Raw genomic sequence first — 23,999 nt, 5'->3', positions numbered from 1 at the left:
TCTTTAGCTGCCCTTTCTTCCCACCTCTGACCGTGCCTTCACACACTTTCCCATCCACACCCACACAAGTCAACTAAGCCTGATGCAGCTCCATCCCTGGACACAGGCCTGTGCACCTGTGCTTGGCCTGCTCGCCTGTACGTTCTCCCTCCTCACAGACCTCCAGTCTACCACCTTTCAAGCTTGTCCCTACAAATAATAAAATGTCCAGGTCGAGCGGAGGGCCGCTCTCCCACAGATGGCCCATCAAACCAACCACAAAGCAGTCCTTCCACCACACTTGTCTTGGAGCTCTGTCTTCATTGATATTTGACCTCTGAGAGCCCTCCTGTCCCAGCTATTTAAGGGTCAATAAATAGCCCTTCCCTCCCGGAATTGCCTTCTGCGCAGAGGTGGCATGCTTACTCCCTTATGTTGTTCAGATGCCCAGAGCTAGTGATGCCCTGCTCTCTCTCTCCTGCGAGTATTCTCTCAACTTCCGTTTTCTATAGAGCTTTGAAATCTTTTATCAGTTTACATTGCTGCTTGCCACAGGGCAGGATCCACCTCATTTTCTCTTGGTAGTTATTCTCAAGGAACATCTGACTGGGCGAGGCCTGGGGGATTGGCTTCCTAAGGAGCCTAATTGGAGATACTTCTTTGGCAATAAGCTTCAGTTACTTTCCTGTAACTGCTTACTGAACTCTCTCTTCCCAGCCACAGAAGGCGTGAGCCAGTACCGAGCAGCAGCCTGCGCGCCTTGCCTCACTCATGCCGTAGCCTTGAGTCGCAGATTCCCTTTCCTTCGTCTTTTCTTCTATCCTTTTTGGTCCTCGGTGTCTAAGTGACAGTTGGTGAGGAAATCCGGGGGAGCCTATTCAGAACTGCTGTGCACAAGGAAGCCAGCTGCACATAGCTCCTCATTCTTAAAAAGGCGGCTGCACAAAAGAACCGCTGTTGCAGACGAAGCAGTACAAAGGGAGTGATCCCTCTCTTTGGAGGGACGGGTGCAGAATGAGCACAGCCATGCTGCCCCCTGACCCCCGCAGCTCCAGGGAGGTCTGTTCCCCACTGTCCACTGAGGGACATTGGTGCAGGGAGCTACCTCATGTTGCAATAGCTCCGCACCGTGTACTCTTGTGCCAGGGATGTGGGAATTGTGATGTGTACTTTGGGAAGAAAGGGCATTATTATGAGATGAGTCATTGTATTTTTCTTACTACAGTTTCTCATAAGAAATCTTGAAGCTCTTGTAGGTTCAATTTTTGACCTATCGCTAGAAATGGAGCTGGGGAGTCATTTCGTGAGTTTGTACCTTAGTTTTTATTTTTCCCCCCTCGCCTTCTTTCCCTTAGAAGTATGAAGAGCATGAAATAGAATTTTGTATTGCGCTTCACTTTATTTCATTCCAACGGTATTCTCTTTCATATTGACAAACCCAGGTCCCTGTGTAGAAACTTCTTTCTCAGATGTAAAGCCCAGGAGCCTTTGGGAAATTCAAAATTATTTATTATTTTCATTCCTTTTCTATTAAAGTAAATAACCAATAATAACCAAGGCAATAACTTTATAATGTAATAAATTTATTGTCAAATAACCACAAGTTATTTCTATATGTATATATCTGGAACATTTCAGGTTCAGCATAAAGCTACTGTCTCACAGAGCATTGCGTACAGCCACTCCTAATCTCCTGAGACCCTTCCCATCTGCTCTTACCATCACCTTTTATATAATTTGCTGAAAACTGGCTCTACACTAGGAGCTCTGGTGGGCCCTGGGCCAACTAAGAAAAATAAGAAAGTGCTCTTACCCTCAAGGAGCTTACAGTTTGGCAGGTCAAGGGCACTGAAGGTTATCCTCGTGACCTAAAAATGTAATTCAAACAGAGCCTCAGGATCCAACTGAACCAGGAAGGATATCCATTCTGAACCTTCCTGGTTCAGTTGGATCCTGTCTGCCTTTTGGAAGCAAAGTCCAAAATTCTAAGTTACTTTCTTACTTTTAAACCTAAGCTGTAAAAGCCTGATTCTTCTGGAAATTTAAAAAGTGACATTTAGTACTAGTGCTATCTAAAAGTGAGTCTGTACATAAGATATTTAGGTTCATGTGTGTTGTGCCCAATCTGTGAGAATAACGGTCAAGATTGTGCAGACGTACCGCAGCCACACAGCCCTGTGTCCTCGCTGTAGCATCACGTCGGTGAGATTACCGGCACGTCCTGACAGGCACTAAATTGAACACTTCTCCTAAGTCACACAACTTTTTAACACTAAAGAACTCTCCTTCTAGTTTATGAGTATATAATTGAAATGAAAATGAGACTAAAGCAGCAATAAACTACCCTGGCCTGGGTTATTTTTAGCTTGGCTTTCGTGTTTTTCAGCTGTGCGTAATTGAGCCTCTGTGGGCCTTAGCCCTCTTCTCAGTCAAGGGGAGGATGTCAGATTACCTCAAAAATCCTTTCTCACACTGAATTTCTATCAGAGGAAGCAATGAACATGTTGCTAAATAAAACCCATAAAATTATTTTGCACAAAAGAGAACGTTCCTTGTAGATTAAAAAACCATGATGAAAAGAAAATTGGAGTAGGGTTATATTTTATCTTAGGAAAGATAAATAGAAATTACAAATAAGTAGAAATTTTAGTCTTTAAGTTTTTAGAATACAAGAAATAAAATACTTACCAATTTGACTATGCACTAACTTATGCACCCCAATGAGAGAATTGCTTAACTTTCATACGACAAATTTTGCATAAGTATAAATCAGATCATTCAAGGTAAGAACTTTTTTGTATAAAAAATTAAATAAGTAGTGTATTTTTTCCAGGTTTTTATATATATATCGTCTTTGTAAGGTTCCATTCTTCTCATCTTATTGTATTTCCTAAACAATGCTGGTGGTAAATTACATGGGAGCCATAAACAGGAGCTGCCTGTAGCACTAAGAAATGTTCCTTGAGTGGGAAGAGGCAGTTCCCATATCTCACATCCCCACAGTGTTTTGAACTTAGTTTTTTACTTAATAACTGCTTACCAAAATGGTACATGTTAACTGTGCAAAAGTGTTTAGACTCCCAATATATACAAAGACAGTAAAAGTTGTCCACAACTCCCAATCCAAAGATAGCCTCTGTTAATGATCTGTTCTGAACCCCTCCATACTTCATACTTGATAACTGAGGTCAGTGTGTATTTAATTCAAATAGGACCTCTGCATTGTGAATTCTGTTTGTGTCCATTTTTCTATTAGTATTTTTGTATTTTACAAACTCCTTATTGTATAAAAACTTCTTACATTGCAAGGAAAGTAACTTTTAGTGAGTTTAAAATTTACCTTTCATGACATTGCTGTGTGGTAGGTGTCTGTGTCCTCAATTTTATGTTTTCCACAATGATGACTGCCTTAGATGATCTTGGTGTCTTGTGTTTTGTTTTGTTTTAATTGGATAAATATTTACTAATATTTTCTTCTGGTAATTTTATGAAATTTAGTTTGTGATGAGAACTCCTTTTTATTCTGCATATTGATCAGGATTGTACTAATTATGGTTTTTAGGTTCAGGGGAATAGGCGTGCTCTGTCTGCCTGTGCACATGGGGCCTCAGTGTTGGGACACACATGACAAGGGGCTTCTCTAGACACAAGGCTCCTTTTGCCCCCGTAGCAACAGGACTAAACTGAGGCTCTCCATCTTGCCCGTTGCTTCCCTGTACTATCTAACGTTCCCTTTTTCAGTCAGCTGAGGCCCGTGCTCAGGGTCAGAACACACTGTTAACAAGTAGTTATGGAACGGATTAGGGCCACACCCCAGAAGGGCCTGTAGATGGGCAGTTTTCCTTGAATAGGGCTGGAACTGTAGCATCCACTGTCACCCACCGGCCCTTGTGTGGACGCACAGGTGGATGATCTTAATGAAATGCTGGTGGTGGAGACGAAATTGTTCTTGGTTGGCTTGGTCTATCTAGAACATTTTTTCTAGGCTATGACAGAGAAGATAAGAAAAAGGTTTTCTCAGATGAAGTCACTTTTTTAAAGATGAACTATCCTTTGCTTATATCGTTACAGTCACCTAAGGTTTTGTTCTTTTTAAATAATAAAATTCTCCTAAATGCTAAGCCAATAGTATTTCTAAATGAGATGGTTCATGTCGTCTCCTCTAGGGCTCCACAGAAACCTGCCCTTTGCTGAGTTGGAATAGGATAGAATGTATCCGAGCCCTTTAATCCTTGGTGCTTTTCTCCCCATAATGTACCTTTACTTATGCAGAGACCTCTAACCTCCCTTTGGTGACCACTTAGTTGATAGATCGAATTAGGAAAACCACTGTGGGGAATAGAACAAGTGGAAATGGGATCAGACTTCAAAGTAAAAGACCTGCTTTGACCACTGCCTCTGCCCTCCCCCACGGGATGACAAATCGTTTGGCTTCTGGTAGCACCAATCCCCTGACTTGTTAAGCAAAGGTAAAAGTGATGCCTTCTCAGCTTTTTCTAAGGATCAAGTGAGATAATGAATATAAAAATGTCTTATAAACTCGAAAGCACTTATGCAGTATTAATTATCATCATCACCATTTCCATTATCTCCTAAGAGGAGTTAACTTAAATGCCATTAATACCAGATTAGCAGATTGCTATTTCTCCCTGCTAGAAATGAGAAAAACACCTAATAATATTCATTTGTACATATTTTACCAAGAGGCTCAGCACCTTCATTTTTTATCTCCACTTGCCAGCTCAGATTCATTTTGCAGCTATAAAAACGGAAGTACCAAAAAGTTAAATGATAAAACTCTATTTAGCCAGCAAGTAAGTGATGGAATGCATTCATCCAGGGGGATATAGTAAGAGGGATATATCACGTGACTTTCAGTGAGAACTCCGTTAACTAACACCCAGAGGAGGGGGCAGAATAGAGACCGCCCAGCTACAATGCCTTTTATTTCCAGTGGCTGCCAGTGGACTCACACTGAGGTATGGTTATGGAGGAAGGACCCACGAACTTTTCTAAGGTACATAGGAATTTGGAGACAGCAGGCTTCTCAGGCCCGAATTCCTAAAAGCCTACGTGATCATCGGAACACCCACAGTGACAACACAGAGTTCAGCATGCGACTGGATTATGTTTGGAAAGTTCATTAGTGAACAGATGATTTAGAATTCGGTACTCATTTTCCCAAGGAAACAGTCTCATAAATGCAGTGAGGTTCCCAGACTAGTGAGATTGGAGTTTTAGAAAAAGGGGGGTCTTGCTGTCTGTGTTCAAGGGAAGTGGGAAGAGCTATTGCCTCCATCCCTGGGCAGCGGGCCAGCTCTGGACAGAATTTTGAAATAAGACAGTTATGCGTGACGTCTTCTCTCTGGCTATGACAGCACTTCCCTGGTGAGCAGGGCCACAGTGGGCCCTCTTTTGGCCAGCCCTGCTACCTGTGTAGCTGGCTCCATGTTCACCCAGCTCTCCTCTCCTATCCTGTGCAGGCCCACATGCTCCGCCAACAGCAAGTGTTAGGGGAAAGATTATCACCTAAATGAAGGTGGCAACCTTCCTGCAGGTGTTGGCATTTTCAACCCCTGGCTTCTGTGAGGGCGGTATTTTTTAATAAGTTGACCCCTCCCCCCAAAGGTGGGCTAGCTCTGCCCGGGGCAAGTTCCCATTAAGTTTTTCTCTATTTCTCACAGATATTTCCCTTCTACTTTTAAACTGTGCATTATTAACCTATGATTCATGAATTCCCTGAAAATGAAAAAAAAAGTTACATGTATTTTTATGTTTTTCTAGTCAAAGCTAAATAGCTTTCATTCAGTTCTTGAGTCGCCAGTAAATTTTCACATCTTTAAGAAGTGCTGGCCCCAAACCTACGATTTTTCTAAAAATCCAAATTTTGTCACACTTATATGGCACCAGAGACCCAACTGTGGGGCCTAAGGTTGTTCAGGATTTATTTTTAGGGTTGTGAGGGTAGGTGAATATAAACTGGAAAATCCCTGTGAAATGTGTACTTCCTACAAAATAACTTCCTTGATTTTTTTCACTGATATTATTTTCAGGTTAACATTTTTGCAACTACTTATTTGCACTTCCCTAGACCTACAAGACAGTTTTGTAGTCATCAATTCAGAAGAAAACAAAACTTTAAAAAATATATTAAAGAAAAAAAACAGTAGAGTACCTAGTAACCCACACGGCAGCAGCCTCAGCAGGCTGAGCTCCACTTCCTCCCAGAGGGAGGCAGAGAATGGAGGGCTCTGGAGAGGGACTGGGCCAGAGAAACCAAGTGCAGCGAAAGCCTTGCCCCTCACTGTGGGAACTGGGCAGACAACCCAGCCTTATAGGGCACCAGTTTCCTCGTCGCTGAAATGGGGAAGGTCACGTCTGCCTCATGGGAATCTAATGAGGACTCATTTACCAGGGGCTTAGTCCCTGTACCCAGTGCCTTTTTTTGTTTGTTTGTTACCTCAGTACAAATGTCCTCTATCGTTATCAGCGTTAGAGAAAACAACTTCAGTCCACAGTGGAATTCACGAGATACCACTTACCTTTTCATTTCCTCTTTTTGCTTCAATTCTTTTGAGTCGATACACTTATGTATTTCTCTACTTCTTTTCATTGTTCATTATTATCCTATCCCACCTGTTTTGCCCTTTCCAATCCCATAACTTATTAATTATTAAATAATTTAAGAAAATACCAGAAGTGAAATTTGGGAAAGAGACCTCTTCCTCATTTTAAGATGTGTGGCTTTTGCATGGTCACCTGGCATCATTGTGGTCGTCTAACATTGTGGTCGTCATATTTCTTGCTGTACTTGGGCTGCTTTTCTATATAACTCAGCCATTCGCCACATTTCAGAACATTGTTGCTCCTGAAAATCATTAAGCATCCCACTAACATTCAAAAATAACTTTCTTTTTGCCATAATATAAAGTCAAAAAGCATGGAAAATAGTTCCAGCTTTATATTTTATTATTATTTTTGGCCCCCAAGTGAGCTGATAATGTATTACTTTTACTCTGCTTTTATTGTTTGCAAAAGAGCTTTATTGTTTGCAGAGGGCTGTTGCATACAATAACTTATTCAGTGCAACAAACCTGAGAAGAGATTGTATCAGTCTTGAACCCTGTAGTTTTCAAGGGACAGGAAGGCCAACTTAAAATGGCTTAGCAAAAAAGGAAGGTTTTTGGCTCATGTGCCTCAAAAGTCCAGGATTCAGGTATAGCTTGATCAGAGGCACAAATAATATCACCAAGACTGTTTCTCACCACTTTTTGGGTCTGCCTTTTACTTTGTTGGCTTCATTCTCAGCCTGTATGTGGTAGTCGTTCCTGGCAGCTCCAGGTCCATTGGAAAAGAGAGTGGGCCTCTTCCCAGGCCACCTGTAGGTCATGCATGTCTTTGCAGCTCATGAATTCTGCACTCTGATTGGCCTGGACTGGGTCACAGGCCCAGTTCTGGAGTCAGGCATAGAAACAAAGGCCTCCTGAAATGCGTGGATATTGGATGGACATTGGGGACATGATTTCCCAGAAGATAATCTGAGTATTAATTTCAGGAAGTGAAGGAGTATCCACTACCAAGATATTACTACCCCATTTTTATAGATGAGGAAACTGATGCTCAGAGAAGATAAGTGGCTTATCCAGATCTCACAGTGAGATAGTGACCGAGCGGGAGCTGGACCCATGGACGACTCAGACCTGTGCTCTCTCTACAGCTCCACCTCTAACCACCACGGCAGTGACCCACCAGGCACAGTGGAGAACACTGCGCAGGGCCAGGCCTCAGCTCAGTGCTGCCCCTAGCTGCCTGTGCTGCCTTGGACACCTAGTCTCTGGGTCTCATTCTTCTCAGTCTGTGATCCAGAGACAATACCTGTCTGCCGAATACTCAGTAAGACGCCGATGAGATGTGGGGTAAAGGACTTTACTCATGTAAGTTCCCTACAAATGCAAGGCATCTTTTGCCTTCTTACAAACCCCAAACGGTTTGTGTAGGTTTGGGGTTTTCTTTTCCAAATGTGTTTAGTGCTTTCCAGTTTCCAAAGTGTACTTCGTATACCTCACCACATTTAAACTTCCCAAAGAACCCTGAAAGGTAGATGAGAAACCAGCCATCAGTGGGTTGAGAAACTGGCTCTGGGACAAGCAATCAAGGAGTGCCATACCTTTTCCTCCACCCCCTTGCCTCTGGGCTTCACCTCTCACCTCCCAGGTGTTAACCTGATTTGATCAACTCTGGGTATAACATTCTCAGCAGATGTGATCATAAGGAATTCAGAAACAGTAATGATTAGAATGTGACCTCAAACTATGTGTTCTAATATTCTGTGAATTACCTACTTTTAAATTTTTCTGGTTGGCTTATTAATTATTTTTATTTGAATAAAACAGAATTAGAAGAAACTCATGTACATTACCATGAGTAGACTCAACTCCCCAAAGACAAGGGCTGAGAGTACCACAGCATCACTGCGTTAAGTACTGCCGTGAGAAATCCTTCACTAGCAGTGAAGAGCTTTCTTCCCCTCCTCCCTGCATTGCCTTCACATTAGGCAGGATGTTCTGCAATCCTGAAAATAAGAGTTTGGTGGGTTAGCTTCTAGCTGTGCTGTGGAGGCTCTAGGAGGCAGGCAGGGTGGTTGGGGAGAGCTGTAAGGGGGCATACAGAGGGCACTTGCAGTGACCAGCAGCCTGATATCATGGTCCCTAGCATGTGCCCCCCTCTATTCCAACCTAGATTAACGTGGATGTCCCATGAAGCAGCCAGGTGCTTCAGCGTGGGCCCCAAGATTATCCCAGCAGAAGCCTCATTGGTCAGATGAACGTGGCATTGTCACCCGTGCTGTTTGTTTATGTTGAATCAGGTCCCTGGAGGGTGGCAATAATAAATCACTTGCTTCACCCAAGTTGTTTGAAGGCGACATTGGTAAGTCCATGAAACAGTGCCTGACACACAGTCAGAGGTTGGCACACGGTAGCTGATCACATCTCTCCAAATGCCTGTTTCAGTCATCACTGACTCACTCTCCATTAGCCTCCACCTCTAATGCAGCTCCCAGACCATTTCTCTGCTCCTTTTTACTGCAAACCCTTCAAAGGTGTTGTCTAGACCTGTGCTGGCCAACACTCCAGCCACTTCATAAGTCAGAGATGATGTACTCTAAGTGTAAAATACACACCAGATTTCAAAGTTTTAGTATAAAAGTCAAAATATCTTGATTTTTTAAATTGATCACACGTTATAATAATGATGTTTAATATATTGAGTTAAATAATATGCACTATTGAAATTTAATTTTACCAATTTCCTTTTACTTTTGCAATGGGTCTGTATAAAACTTGAAGTTACATGTACCACGCATGATACATTTGTACTAGAGAGTTCTGGTTTCCACTTGCCTCTACTTCACTCTTGAAACCATTCGGGTAGGCTCGGGTTCCAGCAGCTGACCAAAAACACCTTTTGTTGAGTCAACTTCTAGGATCAGTTTTCACATCTAACCATTCAGCAGCATTTGACACAAGTTGTCACTTTCAATGAAGCACTTTCTTCTCTTGCCTCTGGGGACATGCTGTTATCTTGATGTTTCTCTTTCCTGCTGTCAGTTTCTTAGTCTCCTTTCCCGAATAGTCCTCATTCTCAACTTTTTTTCTCCTCTCTCATCCAGACTCACTCCCTAGTGGAGTTCATTTTGACTGATGCCTTTAAATACCATCTCTGCTGATTTCCCAGCTTTGTGTCTGCAACCCAGACCTCTCTCTGCCTGCAACCTGTATGTTAACTGCCTGCTCAGCCTCTCCATTCAGATGTCCAGGAGGACTCATAACTTTTGTTTACATACCTAAAGTTGATTTCTTGGTTCCACTTCCCTGAGCCTGTTCTTCCTGTATTGGTGAAGGGTAACTTTCATCATCCAGTTGTTTAAACCATAGATCTTGGAGTCAATCTTACCTTTTTTCTTCTCTCACCTCTTATATTCAACTAGAGGCCCAGGGCACGAAATTGTGCGTGGGTAGGGTCCCTAGGCCTAGCCTGCAATCAGGCCATCTTCCCCCCATTTACCAGTCCCCAGTCCTGTCCCACCACCGACACCCACCCTGGTTCCTCGTTTTCCATCTGGCGATCAATCGGAGCCTGTGGGCCGGCGGGAGGGACCAAGAGGTTGGCCGTTCCTCCTGCTCGCCAGTCCCCAGTCCCGTCCCACCGCCACCCACCTCAGTTCTCCATGATTCCCCATTGGCCATCCAGCGATCAAAGCCTGCGGGCTGTGGGGAGGGACCGAGAGGTGGTCAGTGCACCTCATAGCGACTAGTCGATCGGTTGTTCTGGTCGTTACGCTGTTATGGTCGCTGGCCTTTTATTATATAGGATTGGTCAGCACATTCTATTGGGTCTCCCTTCAAATTTTATTTCCAATCTAACCACTTCTCACCACATCCAACCTCCCCTAAGACCCATCATCTCTGAGTGAACTATTGCAGTGGTCTCATCACTGGTCTCCCTGCTTCCACCTTGTCTTTCTACTGAACCCAAGGTAATCGTTTTTTATTGATTTTTTTGAGATATCATTGGTTAATAAAATTACATAGGTTTCAGGTGTACAGTTCTATAATACATCATCTGTATTATATTGTGTGTTCACCACCCCAAGTTAAGGCTCCTTCCATCACCCTTTATCCCCACTTTACTCTCATCTATGTCCCACCACCACCTTTCCCTGTGATATTGACCATATTCTTGTCTGTGTCTGTGAGGGTTTTTTGTTTGTTTGTTTTTTGCTTAATCCCTTCACCTTTTCCACCCAACCCTGAATTCCCCCTCCCCTCTGACAGCTGTCAATTTGTTTTCTATGCATGATTCTGTTTCTATTTTGTTTGTTAGTTTATTTTGTTCATTAGATTCCACATATGAGTGAAATAATATGCTACTTGTTTTTCTCTGGCTGGCTTATTTCACCTAGCATAATAATCTCCAGGTCCATCCATGCTGTTGCAAAGGATAAGATTTCTTTCTTTTTTATAGCTGAGTAGTATTTCATTGTGTAAATGTACCACATCTTTTTATCCACTTGTCTACTGATGGACACTTGGGCTGCTTCCAGATCTTGGCTATAGTAAGTAATGCTGCAGTGACATAGGGGCGAATATACTCTTTCGAATTAATGTTTCAGGTTTCTTTGGATATATCCCCAGAAGTGGAATTGCTGGGTCAAATGGGAGGTCCATTTTTGGTTTTTTGAGGAAACTCCATATTGCTTTACACAGTGTCTGCACTAGTCTGCATTCCCATCGACAGTGCACAAGGGTTCCCTTTTGTCCACATCCTCGCCAAGACTTGTCATTTCTTGATTTATTGATGATAGTCATCTGACAGATGTGCTGTGATATCTCTTTGTGGTTGTAATTTGCATTTCTTGATGATTAGTGATGTTGAGTATCTTTTCATATGTCTGTTGGCCATCTGTATGTCCTCTTTGGAGGGGTGTCTATTCAGGTCCTTGCCAATTTTTTAATTAGGTTGTTTGTCTTCCTGGTATTGAGTTGTATAAGTTCTTTATATATTTTAGATATTAACCCCTTATCAGATATATCATTGGCAAATATGTGCTCTCATTCAGTGATGTGTCTTTTCATTTTGTTAATGGTTTCCTTTGCTGTGCAAAAACTTTTTAGTTTGATGTAATCCCATTTTGTTTATTTTTTTTTCTTTTATTTCACTTGCCCAAGGTGATATATCAGAAGAAAATATTGCTATGAGAAGTGTTCAAGATCTTATTGCCTATGTTTTCTTCTAGGATTTTTAGGGTTTCAAGTCTAACATTTAAGTCTTCAATCCATTTTTAGTCTTTAAACCATTCTTGTGTATGGTTTAGGAAGGTCGTCAACTTTTTCTTTGCATATATCTGTCAAATTTGCCCAACACCATTAATTGAATAAACTATCTTAATCCCATTGTATGTTTTTGTCTCCTTTGTCAAATATTAATTGACTATAAAGGTGTGGGTTTATTTCTGTGCTCTCTATTCTGTTCCATTTATCTATATGCCCATTTTTATGCCAGTACTATGCTGTTTTGATTACAATGGCCTTGTAGTATAATTTGATGTTAGGTAGTGTGGTTCCTCCAACTTTGTTCTTCTTTCTCAAGATCACTGTTGCTGTTTGGGGTCTTTTATGGTTCCATATACATTTTTGGAATATTTGTTCTAGTTCTGTGAAATGTTCCATTGGTATCTTCACACTGAATCTACAAATTGCTTTGGGTAGTATGAATATTTAACGATGTTAATTCTTCCATCAATGAATATGGCATATGCTTCCACTTATTTGTATCTTCCTCAGTTTCTTTTTTTCAGTATCCTATAATTTTCCAAGTATAGGTCTTTTATATCCTTGATTAAATTTATTCCTAGGTGTTTTGGGGTTTTTTTCTGAGGCAATTGTAAATGAGATTGTTTTCTTAGCCAAGATAATCCTTTCAAAATATCAAGTCCATTTTCTTCTTGGAAACTTCCTCACAATAAAATATGCTGTCCTTAAAAAAGCTATGCACGATTTGCCACCCCTACTACCACTGATGTGCGAGTGCGCGCGCACACACACGTACCCCTCTTACCTGCTCACTGACCCCTTCCTCTGATTTGCTTTCCTGTTTTCCCTGCTTCCAGGCACTCTTTATCTTCACAGCCTGAGTGTTCATGCTTCTCCCTGCCTGAAATGCCCTGTCCTGTATGTTTACCTGGCTTGTTCTCTCCACTCGAGTCTCTGGGTAAAGCTCACCTTGTTAGCTCCCACCACCCTCCCTGACCACATCTAAAACAGCACCCCATGACCCTTTAGAGGGTTATTTTCTTCCTGATGTCACCATCACCTAACATAGGCTTGTTTGTTTCTTGTCTTCCCCACTGGGAGGGTGTCTTCATGAGAGCAGGGCCGGTTTCTGTGGGTCTTGCCCTTTTCCACAAGGTCCTCACAGTGCCTGGTGCAGAGTTCAGTGGTTCTGCTGAACTCTGCTCAGTTATCCATTCCTGGTCCCTTTAGGACAGAAGTTTAATTCTGCTGGGCATCAGAATCACTGGGGCGCTTTACTAAAATGCACTTGCCCTGATCTCACCCCCAGAGAGGCGAACACAGTGGATTCTGCGGGAGAACCCAGGACATTTTTTATCTAGCTCCCCAGTTGATTTTGATGTCTGAGGTAACTGGACCACACTTGGCAAATGGTGCCTCATTGAACCAGTTTACATTTGTTACATTTCTCTGCTTGGTTGAATGTTGTTTCCAGTGAATCAGCAGTTCTTGAATTACCTAGGAACCTACATATAGATCTCTTAGCCCCACCCCAGATTTTGTGAATCAGAACTTCCAGGGATGTGTCCTGGGAATCTATTTTTTTAAAAAAAACAAAAAACTTCTCAGTGCTTCTGATACTGAGTCTGCTAGCCAGTCTTCTCACTAGCCTTTGGGAGCCCAGCTGTGTTTTATGGACTCCTCGAGGAGGTAATAAACTCAAGAGCAGGTGCTTTATGCCTTTTTGGGCCAGCTTCTCCCCCCATCCCAGGTTAATTCAAAAGTATTCTGTAAGTATACTGTGGAGTGAAAATAGTATTCGGTAAGTCACTGTGGAGTGAATGCCTGGATTTATTCACAGTTTCAACTTGCCTTTGTAACTTGAGTATCAACCAGTGTTTATAACTACATTTCAACCTTGCTCATGCTCGGACTAGAGGCAGGAAGTGAGTCTTAGTTGCCCAGCTCACCCTGGTGGGGATGTCTTTGCAGTCCTTGCTGTCCAGAAATTGAGAATGTGTTTCCCAGGTCAGACCAGACAGCACTGGGATAATGTCAGCCATGATCAGACTCAGATTCTAACCTACTGCACCTCCCCCTTGGACCTGTATTGGGACACATATGCTTTGGCTGTCCTCTACCTCAGGGTGCCTCCCTGGTCGCCAGAGCATCCCCAAGCAGGGGCACAAGGCCTGACCACTTGTCTGGAAGTCTGCCTGGTCTGCTCAAGCTGCCAAGGAGGGTATGCCTAGATTAGACTCCTTCTGGGGCTGGTGGCCTTGCCCTAGGAAATGACATTTGCAGAAGTTTATTCCTTGGCAGACTCAAAGCTAGCTTCCAGGTTCTGAGGACTCATTCATGCAGGGCCACAGAGGTCATCTTGGTTAACCTGTCTCTTAAATACCCATGGGGTGCTTTGGATGGCCAACTGGTATCCTTTTGAATTATGTTGGCATTTTTCTGTATTCTTGGTAGAAGTTATCAGGGCAGAATCCAGAAAGGAGGAGTGTCATCCGGGGATGCCTGAGAGGCACTTGAAACCCCAGCACACTGTCTGCACCTGAGAGTTTTGCCTCTGGATAAGCCATGGATTGCATTTTGATGCCAGATGTGAGAGGCTGTTAGTAATCAGGATGACTGGCCTGGGAAGTCCGGTTCCCAGGTGGTAGTGCTTCCTCTGGAGGACTTGTCTGGGGGGCACCAGGGCTGCGAGTTAGTGACAAAGGGAATGAATTGACCCTAGACATGCAAGAGTGAGAGCTTTCTAATGAGACCTGACAGTTCAAGGGCCGAAGGAGCCTAATCTTTTTCTCCCTGCCCACCCAGTCTTCATACAAATGTAAATATGCCTCCTTCAACAAATTGTCAAATGTGGTTTTAATTTGTGTGAGTCCGCCTTGCCTCTTTTCTTTCTTCTTTCTCTTTCCTCTTTTTTTTTTTTTTTTTTTAAACGAAGACACAGGTTTTGAACTTTTTGAACTGGACATTTCCGTTTGTCACTCCCTCACTTTTTCTGTTGTCCTTTTTCTTTCAAGGACGTTTCCCCCATTGTTCGTCATCTGAGGAATTTGGGATGAGAGGGGATCGTCCTGTTTCTTTAAGAAGTTTTTGAAGTTCCCATAGGAAATACATAGTGCTTTTCAAACTAAGTTTTACAGTAAATACATAAGAGTGTGATTGAAGCCAGTATGAGGCTCAAAGTGTCACGATCACGCATCCCACTTTCTATGCTCCCCGCAGTATCCATTGTTGTTATTTATGACCCTGTCTGCCTTCCATTGTGGACTTCTTCCAGCCTTGGGGAATTTACATCATTCCTAATAGCAAAAGGCTTTCTGGTTCCCACAGAGTTGTTCAAAGCCTGACTCATGCTCCTTATGTTAATTGTTCAGCTCTGAAAATACAGCACTTACAGGGTGTGGTTGTAAGGGGAAAATCTACTGTACTTACAGGGCATGTTTAGAAGTGTTTCACACATAAATCTCAATCTCTCTCAATCTCTCTCATTTAACTTTCAAACTGTAGTTCTTTTTGGTCAACTAGTAAGTCCTAGAAGGGGGGAAAGGGAGAAGTATCAAAATGCAGTATAATCCAAAAAGACCTGTAATAATTTGTTCACTAACCCTTAAAACTGACGTAAGTTGTACTGGATATGACTTTGGGTGACGCTGGTCCAGGCCTGAGACCATAGGCAGGGCTGTGCTGGGATGTGGGACACCCAGGCATTCCACCAATGACTCCCAGGCTCCCTGGGGCTGCCATCGTTCATTCCAATGTAAGTCCAATGCAAGGAACTCACGATAATTTACCAAAACTATCCTGTGGCAGCAACATTTTACTGTGGAATTTGATGGAGACGGGTACTTGGTGTCCCAGAAAATGAGAGAGGTTAATGCTTTGTCTGAATTATCTATTTGCTAGCAAAAAGGGAACAATTCCAAAGTAGGAAATGAGTCAATATTGGTGAAGGTTGGGAGGTTTTCACACTTTATAATTGCTTCCTAATGATGCTTCTAGGGGAATATATAAGGATAGGTAGACAGATACTCTGTGAATTATATAAAGCCATAGTGATGCTGTTCATTTAAGAAAAAAATAAAAACAACACTCCCAGTTTTTTAGTAGCTGAGATTCTCAAACTCTAGTTTTTAAAGTACCGGTGTTAGAAGGTTTACCTTGTGATGCATTCTTGAGTGTTGCAAAGGCCATATTCTGTATTTTCATCACAAGAGGAAATGTGGGGAATTCTCAGTATAATCAGGTTCAGACCACTGCACTACCAGGCCTCTCTGGAAGATCAGAGCTGGCAAACACACTGCTGCCTGGCATCGTGGCTCTGGGCATCAGCATGATTTGGGCTCAGAGATACCGTGTATTGGCCAAGAATCTTCAGATGGTTTGGAATCAACATTCTTTCCATCACAGTCTTGTATGTTTGTGGTGCATATTAATGTATGAAGTGTGTGTGCTGAGAGCCCAAAAGAAGTGACAACTTACCAAAAAGTTGTAGATGTTAAAAAATTCAAATAGCCTAACACTAAGCAGTTTCATATAGTCCTCACAAAAATCAGTGTGTTCACTGGGAGGGTCAGAGCATAACGGCCTTTTCTCCTGTTCAGCTAATAGATTTCTGTTTGAACCTTTGTTATCTTTTGGAATAGACGGGAAGAGCTCTCCACGGAGCGTCTGGTTATTTTGCTGAGTGTGCAGAGGGTCCACTTCCTCCCAGTGCAAAGCGCAAGAGAAGCGTTCTGAAAGCAATGTAGGTCCAATGTGTTTCCTTTTCCTCGTGTTTGACTGTCTGTGTGTGTGGATACATAACATGAAATGGCAAATCCAACAAGAGTACAGGGAACTTAACCACAGCCCTTGGCACCAAGCCTACCTTAAGTCACATACTTGCTCTTCCACCTTCCTGCCTCTCTTTCTCTTGCTTTCTGGACAACAGGAACCAAAGCCTTGCTTCACAGGTGTGTTGCAAGGACTAATTAATTACAAACGCTTTGAAGATGAAAAGCACCTGTTGGTGGTGTGTTTCATACAACTTTCAGAGTGACTACAGACAGATCTAAAAAAATGCATTCCTTTTCTAAGGTGCTTGTTCCGACCCTAACATAATTATCATAATCCTCCTGCCCCGGAAAGCAACAGTACAAACATGAATCTATATATTTCTCTCCAGACTAAAGCTTAGCCAAAATAAATATTTCAGCTTCAAGGTTTTGAGTTCAGTGGTTTAGCAATTTCTTGCCATTCACAAGCCTGCAAATATATGTCGAAGTCAGTCTCTAGTTTATAAATTCTTCCCATGAAGCTTTTATCCTGTCCCTCAAAGTAATTTTCAACCTGTGAGGTTTGCATTGTCTGCTGTGTATGCTGTAGAAAAGGTGCATGTGTGTGTGTGTGTACACACTCTTTTGTCTGCCATGTTTCCATTCTCTCTCCTTACATACTCTCTGGAATTTCTTCCAGGACATTTCAAGGTTTATTAACTGAATCCTGTTTCCAATGGTTAATGAACAAGCCTGGACACCAGCTAAATGGTGCTTATATTTGAGTAATATCTTGAAATGGCCTGAGAGAAATTCCAGAAGATTATTTTACTTACAAAGAGAAATCGTGTGTGTGTGTGTATGTGTATAAGCATGTTCTTGTACACATACACATTTAGACACACATAAACACAACCTCTGCTTTGGATGTATTTGAGCATTTATTTTGGGGGAGGGAGGTCAATGTATCAAATTGACCCTTAATATCTGAAATGAATACCTGTCTGCCTTCATTAAAATATGAACTCTGTCAGTAACCCAGTGATCAGTAAATAAAGTGTTTCCTGGTGTATCCCAGTGTATTGGAAAAGGAAAGGCTATTGCTTGGTCCAGTCTGCAGTCAAACATACACTTGGGGATTCTTCTAGATTTGCCGGGAGATAGGGAGAAGGGGGTAGTGCATGCCTTCCTTTTTCAGGCGTAGGAAATGTGGTAGGGGAATTTGGAGGAAACCATGCCATTACAGCATTACAAAACAAAGTCTTTTTTTTTTTTTTAGCATGAAAAGAGCTGAAACAAAAAGCAGCAGCATGAGCAAATCACAGGGCAGCAGGGACATTGTGGGAACATCGAGTGACTCAGTGGTTGCAGAGATGGCAGTGAGAAGAGGTGACAGCCAGGCTTCCTCCAGTGCCCCTCCGGAGTCCTCAGGGCAAGCAGAGGATTGCACACAGGCAGCTGAGAGCCACTGGGGGCTCTCTGTTCAAAAGCTGGAACATGTTCATCAGACCCAGCCAGAGGACACCGGCAGCCAGCACAAACCTCATCCTGGGGCGTGGTTACAGACGGGGCTTCAGAGCGGGAGCGCTGTCTGGAGCTGTGAGTCAGCAGCACTGGGTCCAAAACAAAGTCCACGAGGAGCCCGAGCACAGCAGAAACGCAGGCCCCGCGGCTCTGCGCAGGGCTCCGACCACTGCAAGAGAGTCTCTCTTGGAAGTGATCTATTCCTCCCGCGAGAAATGAGAGCGGGAACAAGCAAAGCTGTCAGGGTTTTGCCAACATCAGAGCTGTCAGATCCGGGGTTACTTTTGAAAGAGGATTTGGCAAAAGCCATGTCTAATGAAGAGTTGCATGTTTTGGAAAATCTCTCCTCCAGACATCTTATGAAAATTGAACCAGGGAAGGCCGACCAAACCGGCTCAGCCACCAACACTGAAAGATTAGCTACAATCCAGGGCAGCCCAACCAAAAAAAGGAAGAAGTCTGAAAGAGGCCACTGACTTACTAAAGAGAATTGCAAAGTTGCGGTTGAGGGATATAGTGGCCAAACCTGCGAAAAATGAGAAGTATGTGTAGATGCTGTGATTTCAAAGGAATTAGAATGACTTTTTTAAAAAGAAAAATGTATCTCTGTTGGGGTTAGCTTTCAAAGAAGTCACCTCCAGGAGCCTATCTGCTTGTTCTAACAACATGGCTACCTTCTCCTCAAATTGTGTAACTGCCTTCAGAAAATTCTTTTAATGATAAACATCCTTTCGCTTTGTCAGAGACGACCCCCCTCCTGAAGAACAGCGCAAAGCCCAGCCGGTGTTGCTCAGTGGTTGAGCACCGACCTATCACAGTTCGATTCCCAGTCAGGGCACATGCCTGGGTTGCCGGCTCAATGCTCACTAGGGGGCTTGCAGAAGGCAGCTAATCAATGATTCTCATCATGGATGTTTCTATTCCTCTCTCCCTCTACCTTCCTCTCTGAAATCAATAAAAATATTTAAAGAAAAAAAGAAGGGTATGTTGGTACTGGGTGCAGTGTATCCTCCTGCTCCTTGGTTGAGTAGGGGGGCCGTGAAAGAGCAGGCTGGTGGTTCTCAGCAGCTAGTCCTGCCCCAGCATCGTCGGAAAATGTGTTAGAAACGCAGAGCTTGGGCCCCACCTCAGACCTACTGAGTGATTCTGAAACATGCTCAGTCCGGACCCACCATACTAATTGGAGACTCCCTAGCATTTATTTTCACCAGCCTGGTGAGCGTGGCCTCCTGCTCATCCACTGGACCACATGTGGACACGTCCACACTTGTAAAGCACCTGAACTCAGTGTGTGAGTCACTGTTCCTAGGTGTTATGGCTGCCACAGCACCTAGAGAGCTGTTACTTACCCTAAGAATCACAAGACGTTTCACAGGTAATTTGGTCCAGCGCTAGAAGACATGGCAGAGCCTTGTTCTTGCTTGTAGCTCAGGCCTATCCCTGCCCCTACCTCTAAGATTTTGGTTAAGTTCAGGATGGACTAGAACCCGCAGGGAACCCCATGGCCAGAGTTTCCTGTTTCCCATTTGGAAGGCTTCACAGACAGTTTAAGTTTCAAAACAGGAGTCTTCGATTTGCAGTCATATCCACTAAGTTCTCCAGTGGGCTGGCTGAAATGTCACGTAGTGACTCATAGCAACAACTTATTTTAGATGGACACCTACTAAAGACTTTCATAACTGAATTCATTCTAAAATAGGGAAGAAATCATCTTCAAAGCACCCATCAACTACATCTTTTTTTCAGTTCAACATTGGGTGGTCCTTTGAAATAGCCCGTCCCTAGTAACAAGCAGAATCAGTATATTCCCAAAAGTGTTGGAATTCGCAGAAAAAGCCCAACAAAATGTAAGAATATGGACGCAGACAGTGTAAGTCCATGCCTAAGACTAATCAGTGGTTTCTCTCAGTTCATTCTATCCTCCCCACGTCTCCTTCCCCACTTGCATAAGCGGGGAAGATTCACTAAACAGCAACCATTTTCATGGTAGCATTTTCAGTCACGAAGTTCAGTCATGGTCACCACACCTGTCTATGGATATAGATGCTCTTCCTTTGATGTTCCAAACCCTGACTGGAAACCTGTCCCCTTCCTGTGGTCTCAGCCTCACCACCCCCACTAGGACCATGGCTCTGTCCACTGGTATCTTTTCCTCTTCCCTCCTAGTTTATGTCCTCCCCCAGTTAATTCCCACGAAATGTTTCTGTAGGAGAAGAGGGAGCCCAACAGAATGTGGACCACAGTGAGCAGATTCTGCTCATCAACAGGGCTTCACTGCACAGAATGCACACCTGAGCACGTGGTAGAGCATGGATTTCTGTGGCCCACTGTGGGCCTCTCTCAGAGTGGCCAGGAAGCTAGGCCTGCTCTTCACTGAAGACAGAACCACAGGGTGTCACTGAGGGTTTTTAAACAGAAAAAAGTATTGGGATGGTTTCATCGGAGGGGTCACAGTAAGCTCCCTGGAACAGTCTAGAATAAAGATAGCCATTCCAGAACAGGAGCTTTAGAACTAGATGATGTTTGAACCCAGAGCACCAGAAAAAGTCTGTATTGAGAAGTTTTTATTTCATTAGTTAACCTGGGCCTGATGGTTAAAGTCCATTCTTATACTTTTAATGACTTTCTTTCAAGTAAAGTGTTGGCTTTAGAGTTTGGTGTATTTATGCAAATAACAGTTATTGTGATGCAAAAGGGAAAATAGCATCGTTGGTGGCAGATGGACATGGTCTTTCTCACTGCCCTTGTGCACATAGGGTTTTAACAGGATTAACGGGCCCGGCCGTCTCCACTTCCTTACCTCAGCATGTGTTTGGGGAGTTCTGCCTCTGAACGTTTTCCTTCTCCATGTCTGAGACCACCCCGGGGCTCCTATTACTAGAATGGTCATGTGATTCTTTGGATGGAAGTACAAAAGGGAAAATGGCTGCCAGGTATTCTTGTTGCATATTAGGTGGGAAATGAAGAGTCCTCTATTGCTGGGAGTGGTGTGTGTTTTGTTATTTTTAATAATCTTAGTAATTCAGTCACTGAAAATCTGAGACCCTGTCAGTATACTTAGTCAAAAAGGGACAAGTCATTCAACCACTTACTTAATAACCCAGATTAAATGTATATTCAAGTCCCCATAACTCTGATGCTTAGAAGAAATGTGGATCCAATTTGATTAATGTTATGACTTTGAACTCCTTAACTTTCTCAGCGTTGTGACTTCTAGGTCACCTCCATGTGCTTTCAAATGACTTTAGTAGATTGGTGTTAGGTATTGCTTTGTTTTGTTTTGTTGTGGCGGTTGTCTTTTTATGTCCATAAACAAGAAATATCTGAAAATAGTCTGTGATTTTTCTTACACATTTTTCTTTCCTTTGCCAGTGGAGGTTAACTGTCCACCAGAGATGCATATAAATTGTTAAATGCCAATGAGCAAATGTTGGGGGAGAGAGGAGTGAGTGCTGCAGCTTTTGGAAGATGTTTCTCATTTTGTAAAAAGCAAGAGTCACAGAACCCCTCTATGTTTTGATTTATGGAGAATATAGCGTCTCTGCACGAGGTATCTCAAGATATATTTTGGGGACAAGTTAATTTTTTTCTTTTTTGCCATGTGTGGATTTTAGCGTGAATTGCTGTGCATTTGGTGGCCGTTGATTCAGAAAGAGCTTGCTGAGGGCAGAGCAGGAAGGGAAGGAAACTCTGCCCAGGAGAATGGCCTGGGACCACAGTGTCGTTGCTCTCAGTTTCCTCGCGTTCCTTCTTGGCAGGCCCCACTGTACGATTTCCACAAAATTCTAGTGACACGCCCTCCTTTTGAGGTAACAAATGGCTTTCCTAAGAGCCAGTAACTCTCTGCTCAGCATGCTATGACTTGAATATGGAAGTCACTTCAATTTCTCTTTTTCTCCTATGGGGAAATGTCCATGCTTGGTCTGTTAAGAGGAGAGAATTCATTCCTTGTTACTGAAACGCTAATGAATTGAAACACGTTGGCACAAGAAAAAAAATCAAAATTAAGCTGATTTCTGTTAAATGGTTTAAAGCCTTCCTTGGTACAAAATAAATTAAGCATTGTCACATGAAGTTAACTCAGTTAATTACTCAGAACAGAAGTCTAACCATATATATTATTGGAATTACAATTTAATGATATAATTAAAATTCTCAGAAATCTGCTGAACCTCCTCTCATTGGGGTTTTGTATTTATTTAACAAGACAGGGAACAAATATATGTCTATGTGTAACTTGACAGAGGGGACTTGAGTGGGTGAAATTATTGCCTCTACTTGTGGAGAACTACTCAGTACTGGGCTTGAATTCAATTACATTTAAATAAGTTTCATTAATCAGCATGATATTACCATGTGCTACCTTATAATTGCCATTACAGTCACTTATCAAAAATGTTGATACACTTGACCCCCAAGCATCATATCAGGAGGCTGTAGGTAATGATTTGCCAGATCCCCAAAGTAACTTTCTTCAGTCATTAGACAGCCAGACACTGCAGTAAGCCCAGGGGAGCTCTTCTTTAGCATTGGCCTTGTCCTCTCACTTGTTTAAGCGATTTCAATAGTTGTACATGCCTAGGGGATGAAAGCAGTATGTAGTGGAAATCAACCTCTTTTATGAATAAAAAGGAAAATTGTTTTAAAAAATTAAATTTGTATGTATCACTTTTCTTCAAAATAAGTTAATTAACCACGAGGACTGTACATCTAAAATACCCTCTTCTGAACACGCTATTTAAAATTACATTCTATGTGTTGGAGACATTTTTTTTCTCCATGAAGCAAGTCTGAGATTTTGAATACTGGGTTAAAATAATCAAAGGAGCTCTGAGTTTGAACCATTGGTCCTAAAGATTTAGATTTTAAAAACCCTGTGTGGGATGTGATTAAATTGGCCTCTAAGATTTGGGGGTGGTCTTTCCAACTCAGATATTTCCCACTTCTGCTCTCAATTGTGAGCTAAGATAGACCCTCGTGTGAGGGGTTAAAGAATTCGACCTTGATTCCTTTCCAGAGAATCTTGACATTTCCCAAGGGGATTCATTTCCATTTTCTACGTGGGTCTCGTCCTTATTCAGCACTGAGTGAAGTCCTGGCCAACTCCCACTGCCTTTTATGACAGGATCCCAGGCCGCTCTGGTTGCTTGTAAATATATTTTCCCTCGGGGCCTGTACATAATTTTTCAGACGCATTTCAATATCAGGTTGGAATAATACATTTGAATAACTGCATAGAATGCTGAGAACCACGGCAATGGATGACGCAAAGCCCATTTCCTCGTGTCTTGGGCGTGGCGGCATGCCATGTGGCCTAGCCCACAGAGAAGATGCCCTGCCCAGGGCCCCAACCTGGGCTGGGGATCGGAGCCCGAAAGATGGGCTCAGACCCTGGGTCCAGCTGCCTCTGCCACTGATTGGCTTGTGTGTTTGGGGACAAGTCATTTAACAAGTCCTGGGCCTCAGTTTCTTCATTTGTCAAATAAAATGATCTCTACTATTTTAAGTGCCACACTTGCCTCTGAGGATTTCTGAGGTAAACATACAACTCCCATGTGATAATTTCTCCATCTGTTTAAAAACAGGTTCATTGGAATTACCTGTGTAGCTTCTACTTAAATCAGAATCCTTGAGATAATGGTCTGGGCATTGGAAGTTTTAAGAGGTCCTCAAATAATGATTCTAACCAAAAGCCATTGTTGAACTATTGCATAAAAATGTAGTGGGGTGTGTGTGTGTGTATGTGTGTGTGTGTGTGTGTGTGTGTGTGTGTGCAAACACTGGACGTTCGAAGAGGCAGTGTCTGCTAAGAGCTGAGTATCCTTTAGAAGGATACTGTACGTTCTAAATCTGAAGTGTACCTGCTTCACGAATAGGAAAGGCTTTGGTGACACGGTGGCAATGGCTGTACGGGTTAACCATGCAGAGAGAT

The 23,999-nt window shown here is 42.8% G+C and overlaps 1 protein-coding gene across 3 annotated transcripts in view; it reads left to right on the top strand.

Moving 5' to 3' along the window:
• SLX4IP (SLX4 interacting protein) overlaps positions 1-21,397 on the top strand; it is a 199,334-nt gene extending 177,937 nt beyond the window's left edge. For all 3 annotated transcript variants that reach the window (XM_059705554.1, XM_059705553.1, XM_059705552.1), the window contains 2 exons: positions 16,433-16,533; positions 17,823-21,397. In XM_059705554.1, coding sequence (XP_059561537.1) covers positions 16,433-16,533; positions 17,823-18,543 — 822 coding nt within the window. In that variant the 3' untranslated portion in view covers positions 18,544-21,397. The remainder of the gene's footprint in view (positions 1-16,432; positions 16,534-17,822) is intronic.
• The last annotated feature ends 2,602 nt before the right edge of the window (positions 21,398-23,999 follow it).

Source organism: Myotis daubentonii, chromosome 8 (genome assembly GCF_963259705.1).
Source record: "Myotis daubentonii chromosome 8, mMyoDau2.1, whole genome shotgun sequence".
NCBI lineage: Eukaryota > Metazoa > Chordata > Mammalia > Chiroptera > Vespertilionidae > Myotis > Myotis daubentonii.
Note: the sequence above shows the minus strand (reverse complement) of the source record. Positions and strands in the feature narration are given on the sequence as shown.